General features: G+C 37.3%; 1 protein-coding gene across 1 annotated transcript in view; it reads left to right on the forward strand.

Annotated features, from left to right (window-relative positions):
- RNF217 (ring finger protein 217) overlaps positions 1-23,189 on the forward strand; it is a 133,279-nt gene that overhangs the window by 99,431 nt on the left and 10,659 nt on the right. Inside the window, exons 5-6 of the mRNA XM_030317105.1 lie at positions 16,779-16,980; positions 22,037-22,108. Coding sequence (XP_030172965.1) covers positions 16,779-16,980; positions 22,037-22,108 — 274 coding nt within the window. The remainder of the gene's footprint in view (positions 1-16,778; positions 16,981-22,036; positions 22,109-23,189) is intronic.

The following is a 23,189-nucleotide window of genomic DNA, read 5'->3' on the forward strand; positions in this document are numbered from 1 at the left end:
GATGTTTATTATGCATTGGATACCTGCACTAATTTTTTCCAAATTAAGATCATCTAACCTAATAGGGTTTATTACATAATTCTCCTCCTACCTATTGATTTGTAATTTTTCCCTAACCATATGTTACATTAATATATGTAAAAGTCTCTCTTATGAGACAAATACTATATGGTTTCATTTATTGTGGAATTTAAGAAACAAAACAGATGAACATTGGGGAAAGAAAAAAAAAAAGGAGGCAAGCCATAAGAAAGACTTAAATATAGAGAATAAACTGATGGTTACGGGCGGGGAGATGGGCAGGGGGGATAGGCTAAATGGGTGATGGGTACTAAGGAGGGCACTTGTGTTGAGCACTGGGTGGTATATGTAAGTGATGAATCACTAAATTCTACTCCTGAAATTAATATTACACTATATGTTAACTAACTAGATTTAAATAAAAACTTGAACATAAAAAAAAGTCTCCCTTCTGAACTCCCTAATCTTGCTGCTGCTAATTTTTCAAGGAAGTTCTGTGCTTATATTGGTAAGTGTTAAGTGATTTTGCTTTTTGGGCGCCTGGATGGCTCGGTTGGTTAAGCATCCAACTTTGGCTCAGATTCATGATTTTGCGGTTCGTGGGTTTGAGCCTTGCATCGGGCTTTGTGCTGACAGGTTGGAGCCTGAAGCCTGCTTTGGATTCTGTGTCTTCCTCTCTCACTGCCCCTCCTCCAACTCACACTCTGTCTCTCTCGCTCTCTCAAAAATAAACATTAAAAAAAATTTAAATGATTTTGCTCTAGTAAAAGGTACCCATCCAAACAAGTTTTGATAGTCTATTAATTTGCTATTTTATTTAGCATTCCAAATAAAACAACCTCTCTTTTATTTGCTTAAAATGTTATGTCTCCCATGAGTTTTTACCATTTCCTCAAGTGAAAAGACCAGTTTAATATGTGGTATAATATTATGAAGAGATCTGACTTATGCTGAGAAATCAAAATTATTTTCATAATTGAATTTTGGCAGATAAACAGAATTAGTGTTGAAATATTTTTCTTCCATATGTGATTAAGATGTTTATTCATAATGTGATTTTTTTAGGGTGAGGTGAAAATATGCAAACATTTCTGGAAGTTATCTATTTATAAGACATTTTTATAAAAAGTTAATAGCAGCATAATAAGATTAACTTTACTTAGCTTTTTTTTATTTGACAGAGAGAGAGTGAGAGCATATGAGCGAGGGAGAGGGAAATGGGAGGGAAAGAGGAGAGAGAATCTTAAGCAGGTTCCATGCTCAGTGCAGAGCCAAATGTGGGGCACAATCCTATGACCCTGGGATCATGACCTGAGCCAAAATTAAGAGTTAGATGCTCAACTAACTAAGCCACCCAGGCATCCCTGTGTAGCCATTTTTATTTGAATTTCATTGCTTCTTAATTTATAATTCTCTACTTGAGACACTATTTTTTTTTCTTAAAAACATATTTCCTGTCTTATATAAATTCTTAGCCTATAGAAAATGTATGGTAATTTTAAAATGTCTTTTGTGAACATAGTTACTACAAAATTAAGTCTAATTTATGATACTTTTTAGTTTAAGTTTATTTTTTTAATGTTTATTTATTTTTGAGAGAGAGACAGACAGAGCATGAGTCAGGGAGGGGCCGAGAGAGAGGGAGACACAGAATCCAAAGCAACTCTAGGGTCTGAGCTGTCAGCACAGAGCGCGACATGGGGCTCGAACTCATGAGCCAAGCCATGAGATCATGACTTGAGCCGAAGTCAGATGCTTAACCAGCTGAGCAATCCAGGTGCCCCTAGTTTCACTTTAAAGCAAGTAGGGGATTTCAGTTTTGTTAGAAGTATTAGAATATTTGTTCAATTTCATGTAAAAGTTCATCTTGAGACTATGTCTTACAGCACAAATTAGATATCAAATGGAGTTAATAAGAAAAAGAATTGCTAATCCAAAGAAAATGAAAAGTGAGGTGCACACCCAAAAGCTAACAAACATAAGATTATACACTACAAAACAAATTAATAAACATATTTTATAAGCAATTTCACATATACACTTTAGATTTAAATTGTACTGAAGTTTTTTGGAAACAATATTGAGTCAAATGGTGCTTCTTTATACTGTGGTGAAAACAAAATTTATCATCTTAACCATTTTTAAGTGCAAATGGTGTTTTTTTAAGTTTTCATTTAAAAGTTCAAAATACTTGGTGTGCTGGGTGGCTCAGTCAGTTGAGCCTCTGACTCTTAATTTCAGCTCAGGTCGTAAACTTAGTTTGTGTTTAAGCCCCACATTCGAGGCCCACTGTCAGTGTGGAGCCTGCTTGGGATTCTCTCTCTTCCTCTCTCTCTGCCCCTCCCCCACTTGCATGCACATGTGGGCTGTCTCTCTCAAAATAAATAAACTTTAAACTTAAAATAAAAGTTCAAAATACTTAAAGTATTCTAGTGTATATACTCATTATGTTTCTTTAATGGTTCTAAATTAAAAGCAAAAAAGAAAGTTATCTATTTTATTGTTTCCTTTTTTCTAGAAAGTGGCTACCGCATACAATTTTATTGTAGAACAAATACTTCTTAAAGAGTCTGTCTAGGGGCACCTCGGTGGCTCAGTCAGTTGAGTGTCTGACTCTTGATTTCAGCTCAGGTCGTGATCCCAGGGTCGTGGGATCAAGCCCTGCATTGGGCTCCACACTGAGTGTGGTCCCTGCTTGAGATTCTGTCTTTCTCTCCCTCTGCCCCTCTCCCCTGCTCACATTTGCGCGCTCTCTCTCTCTCTCTCTCTCTAAAATAAAAATAAATAGTCTGTTTATTTTAGGAAATTTTAAAATAAATATTTAATTCATTAAGAAATGCGTGTCAGGTGATAGGAAAACCCCCGCTGCCCAGCTGGATGTTTCTAAAGGCATGAATCATTGTAGATTTCAAAAGAAACATTAGAAATCTCTAATATTTTAGTCTAATGTTTTAATAAGCTTCATTAAAGGTAAAACAGTTGTGAAGCTTTGAAGAATGTGAGAACTTTGCAAAAATGGTTAATGATCCAATCCTCTGGTTGTTGCAAAAACAGTTTAATATTAGTCAATTTGTGCTACTTAACCAGATTTTGACTGTTAGCCATATCATGTTTTTCTTTTGTGCAGTTTTGAATTGTTAAAATTCCATTTTTTTCAAAGGCCAGATTAATGCCTTCTGAGTGTATTTATTTAAAAAAATCTACTTTGTTTTTTTAAGTTTATTTATTTTGAGAGAGAGAGAGAGAGACAGGGAGCCGGAGAGAGAGATGGAGAGAGAAAGAATCCCAAGAAGGCTCCACACTGCCAAGCACAGAGCCTGAGGCTCACACTCACCTGATACTCAAACTCACAATGTGAGGTTATGACATGAGTCAAAACCAAGAGTCAGACAATCAACGGATTGCACCACCCAGGTATCCCCTGAGTGTCTATTGTTTTAACACATGTACTTTCAAAATAGAGGTGAACACACCTTCAGGCCCTTTAATCCAATAACTTGAGGCAGACCAGTTTAAAGCAAGCAGGAAGTTAAAGTTAAGAAACAATTGTATAAAGAAAGCAGTATGTATAAAGGAAGTGTTATCTCTTCAAAAATATTTCTGAAGCAAATATTATAATATGTTAACATTATTAAATGCAGGTGGTGAATCCGTGTAGGTCTGTTACATTATTAACTTTAATTTTTTAAATGTTTGTAATAGTCCATGATTAACAATAAGTAAAATCTAACAAGGGAACTGAAGGAATATAACATCATAGCTTTCTGAACCCATTTGAACCATCTCTATTTTCCTACACAACCTCTAAGGCTCAGCATCCTGGGCTTTTCTAAAGCAAAATTAGTGTCAGTATTTCTCAAAATGGTCAGTTTTTTTTTTAATTTGGAAAAATGAAGGGGAATTCCTTAAACATTCCTCCTCCAAATTACCTTGTCACTTAATGTCAGATAAGACAAATATTTAAATAAACATTTGTGTAATGTGATACAAATCTAGTCACAGGTGACTAGATTACCTGTAGGTGACCACCTTAATTTTCTTCTTGTATAAATAATCTCACATCTCTCTTTAGGACACTTTATAAGACATTGAATAGAGATGATTAATTGGAAATTGTACATTGATTAATGGGTAAATAAGTCATTTATTTTATTCCAGAGTCAACATAGTTCCTATTCCTAGGTAACAGGACAGTCACTTTTCTTAAAAAAAAAAAAAATACCAGGGTACCTGGGTGGCTCATTTGGTTAAGCATCTGACTTTTCATTTCAGCTCAGGTCATGATCTCATGGTCCTGAGATCAAGCCCCACATCGAGCTCTGCTCTGGGTGTGGAGTCTGCTTATGTTTCTTTCTCTCCCTCTCCCTCTGCCCCTCCAGCCAAACTATTAACAAAATGTGCTGAATTCTGATATGACATCTATATTTTATTCATAAAAATGCCTTGATATAATACTCTGTGGTGTTAGCACAATAATAATAATAATAATAATAATAATAATAATAATAATAAGATATATTATTTACTAAATGTCAGTCTCCATTATAGTTTTAGACATACATTGTCTCATCAAACCCTCAGATATGATACTAAAACGATAGATTTCAATATGCCGTCCAGATCTTAATTGTTAAATGCCTTTTGAGAAAACTTTTAAGATATTACACAGTAATAATAAAATGATAGGCTCAGTAGCATATAAGTTACATTTGTTGTTTCATTTAAACCTCCAAAAAAGTACTGAGGAAAGGGTAATTACCACCATTTCAAGATGTAGAAACTGTTTGAGTGAGGTTAAGTAACTGGACCAAAAAGCAGGCAAGGGAAAGTGAATTATGTTCATTCATAATTTATTGTGAATTTGGAATTAAGAGAATTTACTTGTCATGATATTTCCCTTCAAATATTTTATTCTCTTAAATCCTATAATACAGTGCTGTAGGCAAGAATGTATTGATTCAGAGAAAATGATTAATTTGCTCCTGTTCACATAAAATTAGCTCAAAAGCTATGTCTGTGGGCTCTTATGTCTGAGCTGTAGCTGCGTGGTCCTGTGGTTGCTGAAGAAAGAATTTGGTGAGTATAAATGTTGGCTCTTATAGATCATCCTGCAGTTCTCTAGCACTTCACACATCCCTACAAACGCACTCCAGGAGCTCTCAAAACGCACCCATTCAATAGACGCTTTTCCACAGGAGACATCCAGATGGCCAACAGACACATGAAAAGATGCTCAACGTCACTTATCATCAGGGAAATACAAATCAAAAACCACACTCAGATACCACGTCACACCAGTCAGAGTGGCTAAAATGAACAAATCAGGAGACTACAGACTCTGGAGAGATGTGGAGAAATGGGAACCCTCTTGCACTGTTGGTGGAAATGCAAACTGGTGCAACTGCTCTGGAAAACAGTGTGGAGGTTCCTCAAAAAATTAAAAATAAAACTGCTCTACGACCCAGTAATAGCACTACTGGAAATTTATCCAAGTGATACAGGAGTGCCGATGCATAGAGGCACATGTACCCCAATGTTTATAGCAGTGCTTTCAACAATAGCCAAATTAGAGCCTAAATGTCCATCAACTAATAAATGGATAAAGAAGATGTGGTTTATATATACAATGGAATACTACTTGGCAATGAGAAAGAATGAAATCCTGCCATTTGCAGCAACGTGGATGGAAATGAAAGATATTATACTGAGTGAAATAAGTCAGTCAGAGAAGGACAGATATCATATGTTTTCACTCATATGTGGATCTTGAGAACTTAACAGAAGACTATAGGGGAAGGGAAGGGGAAAAAAATAGTTACAAACAGAGAGGGAGCGAGGCAAACCATAACAGACCTTTAAATACAGAGAACAAACTGAAGGTGGATGGGGGAGTGGGGGAAAGGGGAAAATGGGTGATGGGCATTGAGGAGGACACTTGTTGGGATGAGCACAGGGTGTTGTTTGTAACTGATGAAACAAGGAATCTACCCCCAAAACCAAGAGCACACTTTACACATTGTATGTTAGTCAATTTGACAATAAATTATATTAAAACAAAATTGTGCCCACTCAAACAATAAAATATCTTCTTCATGGCTCCCATCTCACACAGAACAAATGCTTATAATAACCATATGACTTGTCACATTCTGGACACACTTCTGCTCCATTATTCCTCTAGCCTTATCTTCTACTTCATTCAAGCTCCTCCAACCACATCGCCTTCCTTGCTCTTCTTCAAAACCATCAAGCATGTTCCCTTCTCAGGCTCTCCATACTTTCCCCAGCTATCTGCATGGCCAGTTCTCTCCCTTCATGTCTTTCAGCCAAATTCATCTTCCCAGTAATCACCTTCCCCTATATCAATATGTAATATGCCCTTACATGCTTTATTTTTTCTCCATAGCTCCACTTTAATTATCACTATGTAAAATAGTGGATATATTTTGAAGCCAAAATAGAAGATTGTTGAATGAATAAATGCCATTTTTCTTTCCTCCTTATAAGCACTTTTCATGAGAGCCCATTATGTGCTCTGCAAAATGGGGTCCTTTTTCTCATGAAACTCACAGAAGGGAAGACACAGGCATTATTACACTGACAATGATCAAACACTTGTACTTCAGTAGGGCTTTGCATAGAGTATTACAAGAAAGTTCATGGTAAAAGGAATATCTCATTCATCTTGGGGAATCCAGGGAGAGCTAGATTGTTGAGGATTATTGGATGGATTTTGGCATGAGAAAATGTTATCCAGGAATGAGATTATTACAATAAAAGTACAAGGGCACAGAGCAAGGAAATGTTTGCTGTGTGCAGGAACCACAAGCACTTTGTGGTTCCCTGAGAGTAAAGTTCACAGAAGGAAGTGGTGAAAGGTGGGGCTGTAGAAACAAACAGAAGTCTGGGCTTTACATGCAATGTTAAGAAACTTGGATTTTGGCCTCCAAAATCCAAAAAGTTGTAGGCAGGGAAATGGTATTATCAGATTTATATTTTAGGTTTGTTGCCATTGATTCTATGAAGGTGGTTGTAGGCATCTAGAGGAAATGATGAAAGTCTGAGCTAAGCTAGTGGTCAAGAGGCTGAAGAAGAAGAAAAGGATTAGACAAATATCGTGGGGCTAAAACTGTCTGATCTTGAGGATTAGATGTGGATGAACAGTGTAAAGAGAGGATAACCACCTCTTCAGAAGGATAACCACCCCTTAGTTTGGGTATCTAAATGGGTGGTAATACCATGAATTGAGGTAAAATAATGGAGCTTGACCTCATTTTATTTTGTTGTCATTGGGATGGGGGCCATGGAATGATGATGAGTTGGTTTTCCTATTTGACTTTGAAATGGCTGTAAGGCATATAAGTGTATATGACCAACAAACAGTTGTTACATGAGTCTATAGCTCAGAAGTCAGGTCCACAGTGGAAGTGAAGAAATGAGATCCAGTGGAGGGAAGTTGGAACCATTTGTATATGGAAGAGATCCCCCAAAGAATATGTGCAAAGTGGTGAGTCATTGGTAGAATTAAGGAGTAAATGAATAAATGGGAACCAGAGAGAGAAAAGAGGAGAACCTGGAAAAAAGGTGGTGTTGAAGGAAGATTATATCAAAAATCAGAAGGAAGTAGTGATCAACCAACTAAATGCCACTGAGAGATATGTTAAGAATAAAAAACATGTTCACTGGATTTGGCATTTAGAGGGTCATGGATAATACTCATTTGTTCTTTTAATAAATATTTATTGAGAACATGCTATTTGATAGGACCTGTGCAAGTCCCCTTAATGAAAAGAACAAAGAAGATGTATGTGATCTAGGGCCCTTTGAGATCTTATCAACTGGGAGAGTAGAGCATTTGAGTAGAAGGATACAGATAATTAAGAGTTTTAAAATGTAGAGTGAGAAATACTGGGACAGGACTAGCATAGGTGGCTTCTCCTTTCATGGATATGGTGCCAAGAATATGCTGTGCTGGGAATGTATTCCCTAACCCTGGGGCCTCTTAACTGGTGAGATGCTACTTGTCCTTCACTGCTCAGATCAATGTCACTTTTTTGGAGAAGTCTCTTCTGACCCTTAGACCAGACCAAGCTCCTCCTATTAAGTGTTCTCTTTATACCTTGTCCCTTTCCCTCATAGCATTTGTCATAGCTTATGAGTGTTTACTTGTACTATTGATTAATGTCTGTCTACACCTCAGACAACCAACTCCTTAAGTCCAGGAGCCATGTCAGATTTTATCAGTGAACAAATATATAATTGTTGAGTAAGTGAATGAATGAATGAATGAATGAATGTTTTCTGGAGAATGACAACTGATTTGAATGTATCAGTAACATAGGGTTGCAGTCAACTGAGGAAGGATTAAGAGGTGAATAAGAAAAGCAGTGAGTATAGAGTATTTTCTTTTAAGAAGCCTGGAGAAATGGAAGGGTGGGGGTAATCACTGGCCACAAGGTCATGCAGAATTACAGGAAGGATTTGTCAGGACAGAGACACCTGAGGCTATTGTCTCAGGACACCTGAGCTATTGGCAGGCTAAGGGGTGTACTGTCACTGGGGGAAGGGATGAAGATGAATGAAGGAGGGGAGAACTGGCATCTGAAGATTTTTGAGAACATGGGACACAGGGTCAAGGAAAGTATGGGAAAGAAGAGGGAAGAAAACTAGGGGCTAATTTATAGTACAATTGCCCCTGGGGAATAAGCATTGGGAAGTATTCTATACTCTTCTTCAAAGAATTTGTCATCATGAGTCAATCATAAGATTTAATTTGAGAAAGAATGAAATATGGCCTTTGGTAGCAATGTGGATGGAACTGGAGAGTGTTATGCTAAGTGAAATAAGTCATACAGAGAAAGACATACCATATGATTTCACTCTTATGTGGATCCTGAGAAACTTACCAGAAGACCATGGGGGAGGGGAAGAAAAAAAAAAAGGTTAGAGAGGGAGGGAGCCAAAACATAAGAGACTCTTAAAAACTGAGAACAAACTGAGGGTTGATGGGGGGTGGGAGGGAGGGGAGGGAGGGTGATGGGTATTGAGGAGGGCACCTGTTGGGATGAGCACTGGGTGTTATATGGAAACCAATATGACAATAAACTTCATATTGAAAAAAAAAGATTTAACTTGAAATATATATGAAATTCTCTATAACAAATTCTCTATACCAAACCAGTGCACTGGAAGACAACTAAAGTTATCAGGCAGAATATTGGCTTTAAAGAGCTAACAGAGTAGGAAACAACAAATAATTTTGCAATCAACGTCTTATTTGTTTTTTGCAATGTAGTCTACCATAATGAGGTGAACGCTTTTAGTTTGATATGACAGATGAGAATTCATTTCACTTATGTATGCCTTTCCTTCTCCTTCCAATTTTTTTCCTCCAAGTTTTTGATAGTTATTACTTTAGTTCTTCTTTTGATTATATTTTACCTTTAAATAATGTGCTCAAACTTCTGTTCAGTATTCTAACAACGTTAGATGATATATGACGATCTAGCCCTCCTGTAATTCTTTATGCTTCTTCCTTATTTCCCATTTTCTGTAAGCTGTAACTCTGTTTTTATATTGTTAAATTTAATAACATTCACATTCTATTCTAATGTAATATTTAATACTTCTGTTTTTCCTAAAGGATGATTTTAACATTTAAAAGCCAATTGGGCATTTCCATAATCGAGAACATATAATTATGGATTTAGGATTACATTTCCTTTTCTTCTAGGAAAAACGCCCCTAACATCCTTGCTCCCTATCAATTACTTAATTGTGCCATATTTTGTTACAACTCATATTTGGAACTAATATGCCTTTTGTTTTGTTTTTCCTGAAAGTTCTCATTGTTTTTCCTCTATTGAGAGTAGAAATACCCACTTTGTTTATCATGTTATTTAATATATAGCTCCTCAGGAATTTTATTGCTTGGTATATTCAAAAAATGGTCATGTTTTGAAGATGTTCTTGAAACCAACTGACTTCCTATTCTAAATTGAACTGGTTGTTTTCCAGCTGTCTCTCTGAGAGTTCTTACACCATTTTTTTTGTATGTTCTTAAATTGCATTTTCTTGAATTTCACATTTAGTTAATGAAGTGCTTCCTTAAGTGATGGCCACAGAAAAGGTAGAGTCTGAGCATCTCTGGCACTGTTTTATTTTTGCCCTCATATATTTTTTATTTTATAGTTGGACAGTATTTCTAGGTTCAAAATTGTAATATTTTTAACAGACCTTTGAAGGCTTTGTGTATATGTTTGCTTTTTTAAATTTCCTATTTTATGGAGAATTGGTTCAGTGAGCTAAGTAAAGAATTGAGCATCACTTAGGGGATTTTTTTCAACTTTCCTCATGATTGCTTCTAGTTGATTGTTCCAGATATCAAAAGCCATCAGGGCAAACACGTATATAAAAAAACTTTTAAACATAAATAGAGTAAATTATTTACTGGTGACAATAATAATGTAACAGTTAATTTAGTCATCACTTACTGCTTTAGGAATAAAATAAGCCTTCATTTCTTGGTGAAAATAGAGATAAATACTTATGAGCAGATGTGTACTGATTTTATTACAAAATGGGTTCAATATTTAGCAGTTCTTGGGGCTCCTGGATGGCTCAGTCGGTTGAGCGTCTGACTGAGTGGCTCAGGTCATGATCTCGCAGTCTGTGAGTTCGAGCCCCACGTCAGGCTCTGTGCTGCTGGCTCAGAGCCTGGAGCCTGCTTCTGATTCTGTCTCCCTCTCTCTCTGCCCCTCCTCCACTCATGCTCTATCTGTCTCTCTCTGTCAAAAATAAATAAACATTTTTTTTAAATTAAAAAATTATATTTAGCAGTTCATTTATTGTTATTCTTTCACCTTATGATTTAAGTAGAATCCATATAAAAATTAGTAGCTGAATTCTACTTCTATTTTTCAGGTACTTTGTGGACATTTTATTAAACAAAATGTACACAACTTGAGGATAGCAGATACTAATGTATGTATTATATATATATATATATACATATATATATGGTTTTATGATTAATATCTTATTACAGTGTTAATATGTCCTATGAAGAATGTCATAGACTCAAAAAGGGTCCACATTGTCATTTCTAACTATAAAGTGGACTTAATATCAAGCTCTTTTTAGAAGAAATATCTGGCATATTCTGAACATTTCATGACTTTTAAGTGTACAGAGGTTTAAGCAACATTTAGTGTTTAAATTTTCAACTTTTTAAGTATTAGCCACTCTTATTTATTACAGATGGAGAGAAGAAACCCTTTGAGTAGTAACAAATCCAATGATAGTTGTGATTTATGAGTGGTCAGTTTAATCTCATGGCTTAGTAGTATTTCGTCTGTCATATTCTGTCTCTGTCTCTTAAGCAAAACCAGAATTTTGATGCTAAATTAGTTTGTTTTGTAGCAGAGCTAAACTGATGAATGTTTTGAAGCGATAATACCAAGTAAAAACAGCTTCATTGAAGAATAAAATGTCCTTTAAGTAAATATAATTTAAAGCTATGTTTTAAGGCTTTATGTTCTAAAAACAAAGATGGCATTGTCAAAGTGTGACCTTTAAAGATACACTCAGGGAACTCATTTAGCATATAAAATTTATTATCCCCTGTGTGTTTGGAGTTCAAAATTACAACTCACTTGTCAAATGTGAGAAGTAGTGTCTCCTATTGCACATTAATTTGCATTGTGTCAGTTCATTTCTCTGTAATTATCAAATTATCAAGAGATAGTTGCACTATCACTAGTAATAAAGGAAACACTGTGTACTTGAGGTAAATTATGAAACTACTTTTTCATGATTAAATCATTGCCTGTCTTGTGTAAGATATTCAAATGAATCTATAGAACTGTATAATCCTGCAATGTACAAGGTTACTATGGAGTTTAGAATTATATCACTTCCTGTGCAGAAAGATTATTGGGCTAACGGTATTTTAGTTGTCTGCTGTGTTCAGAATACTATTTTAGAATTAAGGAAAGGGGCGCCTGACTGGCTCAGTAAGTACAGCACGTGACTCTTGATCTTGGGGCTGGGAGTTCGAGGCCCGTGTTGGGTGTAGAGATTACTTACAAATAAAATCTTTAAAAAAAAAAAAAAAAGAAAGAAAGAAAGAAGGAAAGACTGTTAAAAGAAACTAGAAATTAGTCTTTGTCATTTAAATTAAACAATAAATATGCCACATAAAGATTTTTAGAACCCAGTGAAGCAGTGTTACAAGCAAATATAAAGTAGCGACAATTGTATGTGAAATTTGGAGCCAGATGAACTGTCAGTGACAAGTTTCACTTATTAGTACATGTTTCCTGTCAGAAATAGTTTTGAGATTGTGTTACAGAAAGAATGTAAATTGGTCCAGAGAGCAGCTAAAGCAAGCAGTGAGACTCAAGATAGGCCTCATGCGTGAGAGCAGACATGTTTGTTTGACTAGCACGAAGATTGTGCTGTCACTTAGCAAAGGATACTGTTGACCCCCTGGTTTTATCTTTAAGTTTATAATAAGAGGCTACTTAGCATAATAAAGAAACAGACATGAATCAAAATCCTTTCTCCGTTCACTCAAGCAGACTACATTTCTGAGCTCAGGTTATGAATAAGAATGCCAGTCTCATGATGTGGTTATGAGGCTTTAAGGTGCTAATCTGTGTACAATGCCCGGCACATAATGGGCTCTAAACAAATATCAGTCCTTTTCCCTTTAGAGGTTGCATACAGCACTATGCCCTGTGACCAGGAAATTTGTTAAGCTTTATTATCCCCGCTTAAAGATCAAATACAATAGACAGTCAACAAGTCGAGGATACAATGAAATAACCTTTATTTTGGGTGCTCAGCAGTTGTCTCTGAACATGTCTTAGGTGCTTTAAAGCAGGATCAGGAATAGTTCAAGGGGCCACTAAGGCCTTTGGCCTATATTATTCCTTCATGCCATCTACTATTAAATGGCTGTGGTCACAGGAATTGTTCTTCAGAATCGTTTGCAGAAACAAGCACAGCAGAGGGGAAGCACTGGACTCAGGGAGAAATAATCAGGAAGCTAAAGAGCTGAGCCTCAGAGACCCTCACCCGTACAAGTTCCTTCTTGGGCCTTGTAGCTAATTTGTGCAGTGGGCTCTTGAACAACATAGATTTGAACTGTGCAGATTCACTGTAAATATATTTTCTCTTCCTTACGATTTTCTTAATAACATTTCTCCTCTGTAGCTTACTTCATTGTAAGCATACAGTATGCTAATACATATAACACATAAAATATGTAGTAATCAACTATGTTATTGATAAGGCTTCTGGTCGACAGTACACTATTAGTAGTTAAATCTGGGGGGAGTCAAAAGCTATAGACAGATTTTTTTTACTGCAGGGAGGAAAAAAAGAAAAAGATTTAATATAATTTAAAAAGATGAAGTGGTCAATAGGAAAAGCAAGTTTTGCTTCTATTGACGAATAACAAATTCTGTTGATTTGTTTAGTAACTCTTGACCAGAGATGCTCATATGCACTTGGCCACAAGCTAGCCCTTGCCTATCTAGGAAGGTACTCTTTAGTTTAGCATCAAGCTAAGGATCACCTATATGAAAATATAAAAAAGGGAACCACCTGACAATCAGGAGGTGTGCAGTTACATTGAGCAGGTATTTGACTTCTCACATTTTTAGGTGGGCAAAGGGGAAGGGATAGATGGAATCAGTATTATTGATCTGACTCAGTATGTGCCAATGGGTTAGGCACCATATATATATTATCACACTTTTATTCTCATGTAAGTAATATTACCTAAATTGAAGCAAGAAGTAACCTCTTTTTATAGAGTTTGTGGAGCCAGAATTCAAACACAGGGCTTCTTGGGGTCAAAGCCCAGGTTTTTCCAACCTCCCTAATGAGCTTAGGTTTTACCTGCCAAGGATCAGCTACTGGGGGGGAATGGACATTTAAACTATAATCCACCTAATGTTTGTTTGTTTGTTTGTTTGTTTTTTAAGTTTATTTATTTTGAGAGAGACATAGCATGAGTGGAGGAGGGGTAGAGAGAGAGAGAGGGAGAGAGAAAGAATCTCAAGTAGGCTCCTTGCTGCCAGTGTAGAGCCCTATGGGCTCAAACTCACGAAACCATGAGATCATGACCTGAGCCAAAACCAAGTGTCAGCCGCTTAACCGACTGAGCCACCCAGGTGCCCCACAGCCTGCTGATTTTCAATCCCCAAGGTCTTACCAGCCACTGAGTAGACTTTTCTTTCTTCACTCTCATTTGTTCTCATTTGTTAAGTGCCTGCTGGGGGGTAGTCATTGTGCTGCCTGTAGGATACTGCCCCCCATGTAGTTATTACTTCTTCAAAATGGTCATCATCACCTACAGAGTCCAGTAGGTAGAAAGGTAAGTAGGTGGATAACAGATGGTAGGTAGGTAGGGATGTAGATGGATGGATGGATAGATGGATAGAGGATGGGTTCACGAATATGTGTATTGCTCAAATGAAAGTTTCACCATTACTATGATTTCTATCTGTTGTTATTTTGAAAGCACCTGGAGGTCCTTCTAAAAATTCATATTGTTCTTTTAAATTGAAGTTAAAAAATTTTAGTTATTTAATCAATAAAACTGAAATACTACATATAATTTGGAGCTAGCAACTTCAAAAACTTAAAAATTTTAATTTCAAAAACTACAAAATAAGGTTGTATTTTGTAAATTTCTTTATCTTCAAAATTTTCCCTTTAAAAAAAAATATTTTGAGAGAGAGAGCATGTGTACAAGCTGGGGTGGGAGGTGGAGGGGCAGTGTGGGAGAAAGAGAAAGAGAAGCAGGGTCCACGCTCAGTGCAGAGCCTGACATGGGGCTTGATACCGTGACCCTGGGGTCATGACCTGAGCCAAAATCAAGAGTTGGAGTCTTAGCTGACTGTACCACCCAGGCACCCCTGTCTCCCAACTTCCTAATTTCTATTTTCACATTAAATATCTTCCCTTTTACCTGGGTGATTTTTTTCTCATTTCCATAACCATTGAGAAGTTTTTGAATAATATAAATATAACTGCACTAATACAGAAGTTCAGGGATGTACCTTGTGCATCAAGGGAAGGAGAGGAGGATTTCAAATGAGATGTGTCAAGTTGGGGAACCTGGTTGGCTAAGTCCGTGGAACAACTCTTGATCTCAGGGTTGTGAGTTTAAGCCCCATGTTGAATGTAGAGTTTACTTTAAAAAGAAAATGTGTAAGGGTGCCTGGGTAGCTCAGCTGGTTAAGCGGCTGACACTTGATTTCAGTTCAGGTCATGATCTCACGGTTTGTGGGTTTGAGGCCAGCATCGGGTTCTATGCTGTCAGCAGGGAGCTTGCTTGGGATTCTGTCTCCCTCTCTCTTTGCCCCTCCCCTGCTCTCTCTTTGTCTCTCTCTGTCAAAATAAATAAATAAATAAAAACTTTTAAAAAAATGTATAAAGTTGTGGGACTGTGGCTATAGCTTCACTGAAAAGTCAAGTGGCCAATGGTGGGTTTCACTCACGTTAGTTGTGAAGTTCCCAGTTGTATTAAAACACTCACTGACACAACCGTTCCAAAGCAAAGTCATGGGTAGAAATTTACAATAGCCAGAATGGTATTGGGGACATTTTAAATAAATTTTCTAAGCAAAGAACTTATATATAAATATAAATAATATAAATAAATGAGAACAAGTGGGATGCAACTTGAATGTAGTAAATGCCTACTTGATAGTGAAATGGGAAGACTTTCTGGTGATCCTGTTTTAATCATATAAGAGTTGGACTGTGTAACCAAATCTTTTTTCTTTTTTTTATGAAATAATGTTAAGTTCTTTTTCATGGTTTTTCACCTAACAAACCAAGGGTGCATATACTTGAATAAAAGATGGCTCCAATTGTATGCAGTGTCCACCAGGATTCTGAGCCAAGTATCCAATTATATCCCAAGAAATAATATCTTTATTGTAACATGGCCTCAGTGTTTCAGACAGTGACTCCACACTGTTACATTATGGGTTAAGCTGTATTTACATGTAACTTGACTGCAACAATAGAGGAAGATGCTTAGTTTTACAGATGGCGTTGTATAAACAGTCCTGTAAAGGTACTTGCAAATGACATTAGAGTTGGAAACTGAAAGGGTATTGTGAATACACTTACAGCTGCTATCATTTCCTTCCTCAGAGAAAGGGGCTTGGGGTGCCTGGCTGGCTCAGTTGATGAGCATGTGACTCTTGATCTCAGGGTTGTGAGTTGAAGCCCCGTGTTGGGTATAGAGATTACTTAAAAATGACATCTTAAAAAAAAAAGTCTGTTCCTTGATATTTATGCATAATTTCTACATAATCCTTTCTTTTAAGGAATATTCTTTATCTCTTCTTATTCCTCAAGTCACCTCATTCTTGCTGATCACAGCACAAATAAAATACACTTTCACAGCATTTTAAATCGCCTCCTAACCATTGAATTAGGTGTATGTATAGAAAGATAAGTAAGTTTTTGGGGGGATGTGTGTGTTTATATGTTGGTCAAAATAAGCCAACAGCTTGAGTACCTGAAATCTAGTTGAGATTTATGCATGTTAAAATATTTGATACAAATAGTCTTGGAGAGTGTCATTATAAGTAAACTGACAGCCTCACAAATTCTATGTAAGGCTTTTGTTTTGGTGAAACTTGTGTCACTCAATAACATTTGCCAGATTTTACTTTTAAAAAAATTGTAATAGCGTTTCATTGTCTTTTCCTCTGTCACCGATACAGATCCACATCCAGAGAACTGAAGGATGTGACCATATGACCTGCTCACAATGTAACACTAATTTTTGTTACCGATGTGGGGAAAGATACCGCCAGCTCCGGTTCTTTGGAGACCACACTTCAAACCTCAGTATATTTGGATGCAAATATCGCTACCTCCCAGAGAGACCTCATCTAAGGAGATTAGTGCGAGGGTCGGTCTGTGGTGAGTGTCCGGCATGATTTATAGGAATGCTTTCTGGGAAGGAAGCAGTGATAAGAGAACCCAGAGATATAGTAGCCATGGTAATTCTGAGCACCTATCAGGTATTCTGGTGGGGACTTCACCCCAAAACAGGAGGAAGATATTTTCTCTGTTTTTGAGTTTAGAATGGAAATTTAAATTTGTTAGCAGGACACAATTCATATGAGCAAACGGATTTTGTTTGAAAAACAAATTATTAATTACACTGCAGAAATGTGAAGCCATTAGTCTTTTAATTTCTGAAGCCTTATCGTAAGCCATTTGATGAGAGGGACAATGTCACCTTCATTTTCCTACTGGCAACACCTAGCAATGGGTCTTACACGTATCCTCTATTCATTCATGGAAGACGTGTAATACAATTTGTAAAAATCGTATGTTTCAGAACCCTGTACTGGAGATTTACTGTATCTATTGGTTGATGTCACTGTATGTATTTTCTGTTGTATTAATAGCTAACAGTTAATGAAATGAGTATCAGATGCCCTCATTGTATACAAACCCAAGTTTACATATCCAAATGCAATGTTTTTTTGTTTTGTTTTGTTTTGTTTTGTTTTGGATTTACCCCTTCTTTGTCCTCAGCAACACACGATCTCATACACAAATATGCAGACATAAACACAGATGCCCACTCTGGCCTGATGCCACCAACCTTGTGTGATACAATGTTCTTCTGACCTGATATTGCTTCTTCCGATAGCTCCCCACTTCTCTGGAATATATCCACTGTGAGGCTTCTTCCTTGCGTTTTCATTACCCAAAACTCCAATATTTTGGAGGGCTGGCTAGGGAATCTAACTATTTATAACAGTATTTCCATGAGCATACCAAATTGCAAATTAAGTTTTGAGATATAACCTATTTGTAAGGCTGTGTATACAGAGAGCAACCCAAAACCACAAAATCCTTGTATTTTCTGTATTACTTGTTCTTTTCTTTCCTACTTAAGTGACATTTTGTGATAAGGTTTCCTTCCTTTTTTTTTTTTTTACTCTAATCTTTATTTGACCATCATTTTTTTTTCCTTTTTGTTATTTGGTTTAATCATTCTTAAATAAGGGAAATTATTTCCTGCCCTAATGGTACAATAATATTTTGGATGCATTCTCTATGGGTCCTCTCGTTATTTACTCAGATGCCACTCCTACCCTCTTCTCAGGTCACAAAATAGCGTTCAGTTACTTAACAGCCTAGAAAATGTACAACCATTGAACATTATCAGCAGAGAAATATCTTCTCTGTACAGTCTTTTCCATTTTTACTTAAAAAATTCATGGTCAGCTTTCTGTAAATGGTTTTCTTTTTGGCCTACTTTCTGCTCTGTGTGCGCGCATACGTGCGTGTCTGGACAGACCTGACGAAGTAGGGAGCAGCTGGCTTTCAGATAAGCTCTCCCTCCCACACCTGTTTTCCCACCGCCAGGACAGCTGCCTCTAAGTGCTGGTGGACCATAACTCCAGATGAGGTGGTCCACACCTCTCCCGTCTGCACCAAGGGCTGGAAAATGACTTATTCTATAAGTCACAAACCTAGCTTCTCCCTGCCATATAAGAGAGAAGACGGAGTATAGCAGACCCCTCCAATGTTTTATCTTTGTGGGAGGTAATCCAGTTTGCTTCCTCAGTTTGGGACTGCAGCCTCCAGATGTCCTTGGACAGAGGCAGAGAAAGGGCCTGCTCTTCCCTCACAGCTGGAAGATGGGCAACATGGTTTGCATTCCACATGACCATGTGTCCAGCTATGGATCAGAAGTTCTGCTCCTGAAGAATAAAGGAGAACAAGATTTGAGGATGATTTTAGTAGCCTTTGCCATGGGGACATCTCCCTGGTGGGAGTAGGCAGCTTATTCAATGAATGGTGTGGCAAATAAAAGTGACTGAGAAAAAATACTTAATTCTCCTATCATTACGCACAAATATTCCCAAGTATTAAATTAAAGTGTATAATAGTAAACAAATATAGGTCTTTAACTGATTTCTAGATGGCAAATAATTTATATGAACAAAAGCAATACAGCCTCCTCCAAAAATAAGTATCCAGTTTTTTGTTTGTTTGTTTGTTTGTTTGTTTGTTTGTTTTTTATAAGATGAAGTCTGGAACCAGAATTGAAAAAATGCAAGTAGCCAATAAACAATTTTAAAAATAGCCAATGCTGTGGGGCACCTGGATGGCTCAGTCAGTTAAGCATCTGACTTTGGCTCAGGTCATGATCTTGCGGTTCACGAGTTCGAGCCCTGTGTTAGGCTCTGTGCTGGTAGCTCACAGCCTGGAGCTTGCTTCAGGTTCTGTGTCTCCCCCTCTCTCTGCCCCTCCCACACTCATGCTCTGTCTCTCTGTCTCTCTCTCTCTCTCTCTCTCTCTCTCAAAAAAAAAAAAAATCCAATGCTATGAGTAGTCAGAGAAATGTAAATTAAAAATATTTTTTGAAGTATAGATTAGCAAGTTTGTTTTTTTTTTGTTGTTGTTAATACTCAATGCTGGCCTTTTTTTTTAAGTTTATTTATTTATTTTTGAGAGAGAGAGAGAGACAGAGCACATGTGAGCACACAGGGGAGGGACAGAGAAAGAGAATCCCAAGCAGCCTCCATTCTGTTGTGCTGAGACCAATTCAGAGCTCAAACCCATGAACCATGAGATCATAACCTGAGCTGAAATCAGGAGTCAGATGCTTAACTGACTGAACCACCCAGGTGCCCCTCAATGTTGGACTTCCATATTCTACTGAATGAACTAGAAATTCTGTGCAATTCTTTTACAAAGAAATGTGAAGGGCATTTTAAAATGTGGTAAATCTAGGCTGACAGTGGTTTATTTGCAGGCATATTTTAAAATTTAAAAAAGAGAACAAAAATTAAGTACACAATTTTTTTGAGAGAGAGAGAGAGCACACAAGGGGTGTAGGGATGGAGGGGAGAGGGAGAGGGAGAGGGAGAGAGAATCCTAAATCAGCTTCACACCCAGTGTGGAGCCTGACATGGTGCTTGATCTCAGGACACTGAGATCATGACCTGAGCTGAAATCAAGAGTCGGACGCTTAACCGACTGAGCCATCACAGTGCCCCTAAGTACACACACATTTAAATAGGGTATGATATATGGATATAATAGAATATTATTTCAGCTATTGAGAATGTTTTTTTAATTTTTTAAAGTTTATTTTATTTATTTTGAGAGAGACAGCACAAGTGAGGGATAGGCAGAGAGAGAAGGAGAGAGTGGGGCCAATTACTTAATTGGATTCTGTGATTGGTGAAAAATAGAAGTAAAACACATGGTTAAACATTGTGTCAATTAAATGGTTATCTTTTTAAATTAGAGATTAAAGACTGTATTTTCTGTTTGTCTGGTCATGGCTCCAAGGGCCATTCTTTATGCATAAAAAAGTTAATACTTTTTCTGACAAACTTCCAACAAATGACTGCATTATGTTTCTATTTATTTATGTAATTGGTTATTCCAAATTACTGTCCTTAACTTGTAGAGTAGTGTTGCTGGTTTATTCTTAAGTGGCAAAACCCCCTCCATTCCTTCCTCATCTCTTGCCATGTTTGCATCGTGCGGCTGTACCGCTTAAGATCAAGGTTACTATATGATGATGACAAGACATGAAATACTAGCCTCTTTTTTGTGTGCTAGTGCTTTCAAAGTTAGTGGAATTCTGACTGTGAACTCTGTGCCCGATTTACATGAAACTGGCACGTATTAGAATCACTGCTTAGATGTTTATTTAGAAAAAAAGTGCTGGGCGCCTGGGTGGCGCAGTCGGTTAAGCGTCCGACTTCAGCCAGGTCACGATCTTGCGGTCCGTGAGTTCGAGCCCTGCGTCGGGCTCTGGGCTGATGGCTCAGAGCCTGGAGCCTGTTTCCGATTCTGTGTCTCCCTCTCTCTCTGCCCCTCCCCCGTTCATGCTCTGTCTCTCTCTGTCCCAAAAATAAATAAACGTTGAAAAAAAAATTTAAAAAAAAAAAAGAAAAAGAAAAAAAGTGCTGGTTGACGCCATCATTTGGCAACCTGACCAGGTTTAGCCTTCTTGTAAGTGCTTCCTTTATTTTCTCATGTTGCATTTTGTTTTTTCCATGAAACCAGTGTAGACCTTCCAATTTATTTCTTTAATTTATTTTTTACTATAGTTGACATACAATGTTACATTCGTTTCAAATGTGCAACATAGTGAATCAACTTCTCTGTACCTTATGCTGTGCTTATGTCCAATGTAGCTACCATCTGATACCATATACTATTACAGTGCCATTGACTGTATTTCCTATGCTGTACCTTTTCTTTCGGTGACTTAATTCATCCCGTAACAGGAAGCCTATATTTCCCTCTCCTCTTCACCCATTTTGCCCATCCTACCTCCCCCTTCCCCTCTGGTAACCATCAGGTTGTTCTCTGAATTTATTAAAAGGATTCATTTGAATAACCTTCAATATATTGTATGCTTATTGGTAATTATCTCCAACGACATTTAAACATCCCAATTGCAGTTCAGTCTGTTAGGTGTTCATATTATTAGTTTTCTTTGGACCCGGGAAGTAAGCAAATCACGTTTTCAGATGTGGACTTGGATGTAAGCCCTCTGTAGCACCTACTACCTCTCCATTTTGTGAGCTAATTAGGTTTTCTCCTGCCCTCAGAATGTGTCACTCCTTTGTTGATCTTTCAGAATCTTGAAAGATGAAAATGAAAGAGATCTAAAGGGAAAGCATAAAGATGAATGGCTCTGGTAGTATAAAGTGAGTCAGTAACTTTGGAAATTTTTTTTTTTTTTTTGGTAATAAAGTTTAAATGACTTATGAGATGTTTGACTAATGCACCCAGGACTTCTGTGAAGTTACTGAATTTACATAAGTATATTTGTTCTACACCTGATACATTTACTTAGAGAAATATTGCCTTAGTTATAATGAGACTTCTTAAAAAACCACATACACTGTGGTATTAAAAAGCATTGCTGAAATTGTTTGATAAATTAGTTTTAAGACTCTAAATGGTTTTGCCTTTTGTTTTCCAGCTGGAAAATTATTCGTTGCACCTCTAATCCTGGTCTTGGGATTAGCACTAGGGGCCATAGCAGTTGTAATCGGTAAGAAACACTTAACATATTTGAGATAAGAATTTTCTGAGTGCTATAGAGAGAAAAGGAGTGTAGATGTAATAATAGGAGTCAGTTACTAAGTAGACATACCTGTTCCATGCTTGCGTTACGCAGGCAATCAGCATATGATTTATAGATTCAGAGGGGTGTGTTTCATATAGGATGCATTTGTGTGACACTTTTTCAGTCTATAAAGACTTTGATTCATGTAGCTTATAAAACAGTTTTAATTCCCTTTTAATACCAAAGTTAATACAACTAGTTTTTTATGAAAGAGTCCAGTGGACGAGGATGAAGATTTTCCGATTCTGAGTTTAGGTTGAAGTATTAAGGGGGTTCTGGTATAGCCTTGTGTGTTTGGTTTGCTCTAGTACAAACCAAAGGGTACACTGGGTAAAAAAGATACCTTCAATGTGTATAGGAACATATACCCAACGTATACTTCAGCACTGACAAATAGAAAATATATGAGTGATTTATATCATCTTATTCATACAAGTATATGGAAATACGTGTTTTAATTTTTTTTTTCAACGTTTATTTATTTTTGGGACAGAGAGAGACAGAGCATGAACGGGGGAGGGGCAGAGAGAGAGGGAGACACAGAATCGGAAACAGGCTCCAGGCTCTAAGCCATCAGCCCAGAGCCCGACGTGGGGCTCGAACTCCCGGACCGCAAGATCGTGACCTGGCTGAAGTCGGACGCTTAACTGACTGTGCCACCCAGGCGCCCCGGAAATACGTGTTTTAAAGCAGTGGTTCTCAGAATCTAGCGTGCTTTAGAATAACCTCGAGGGCTAGTTAAAAGACAGGTTGCTGGTTTCTGTACTGAGTTTCTGATTCAATATGAGGGCAGGGCCCATGGGTTTCTAGTTCTCAGAAGTTCCCAGTGATGCTGATGCTGCCAGTCCAGAGACCACATTTTGAGAACGATTGCTTTAGAGAATTAAAAATATATATATTTACTTTTAAAAAGGGGGGGGAGGAGTTGGGGAGGGGCAGAGGGAGAGGGAGACACAGATTCTGAAGCAGGCTCCGAGCTGTCAACACAGAGCCCGATGTGCAACTC

This window comes from Lynx canadensis, chromosome B2, assembly GCF_007474595.2.
Source record: "Lynx canadensis isolate LIC74 chromosome B2, mLynCan4.pri.v2, whole genome shotgun sequence".
NCBI lineage: Eukaryota > Metazoa > Chordata > Mammalia > Carnivora > Felidae > Lynx > Lynx canadensis.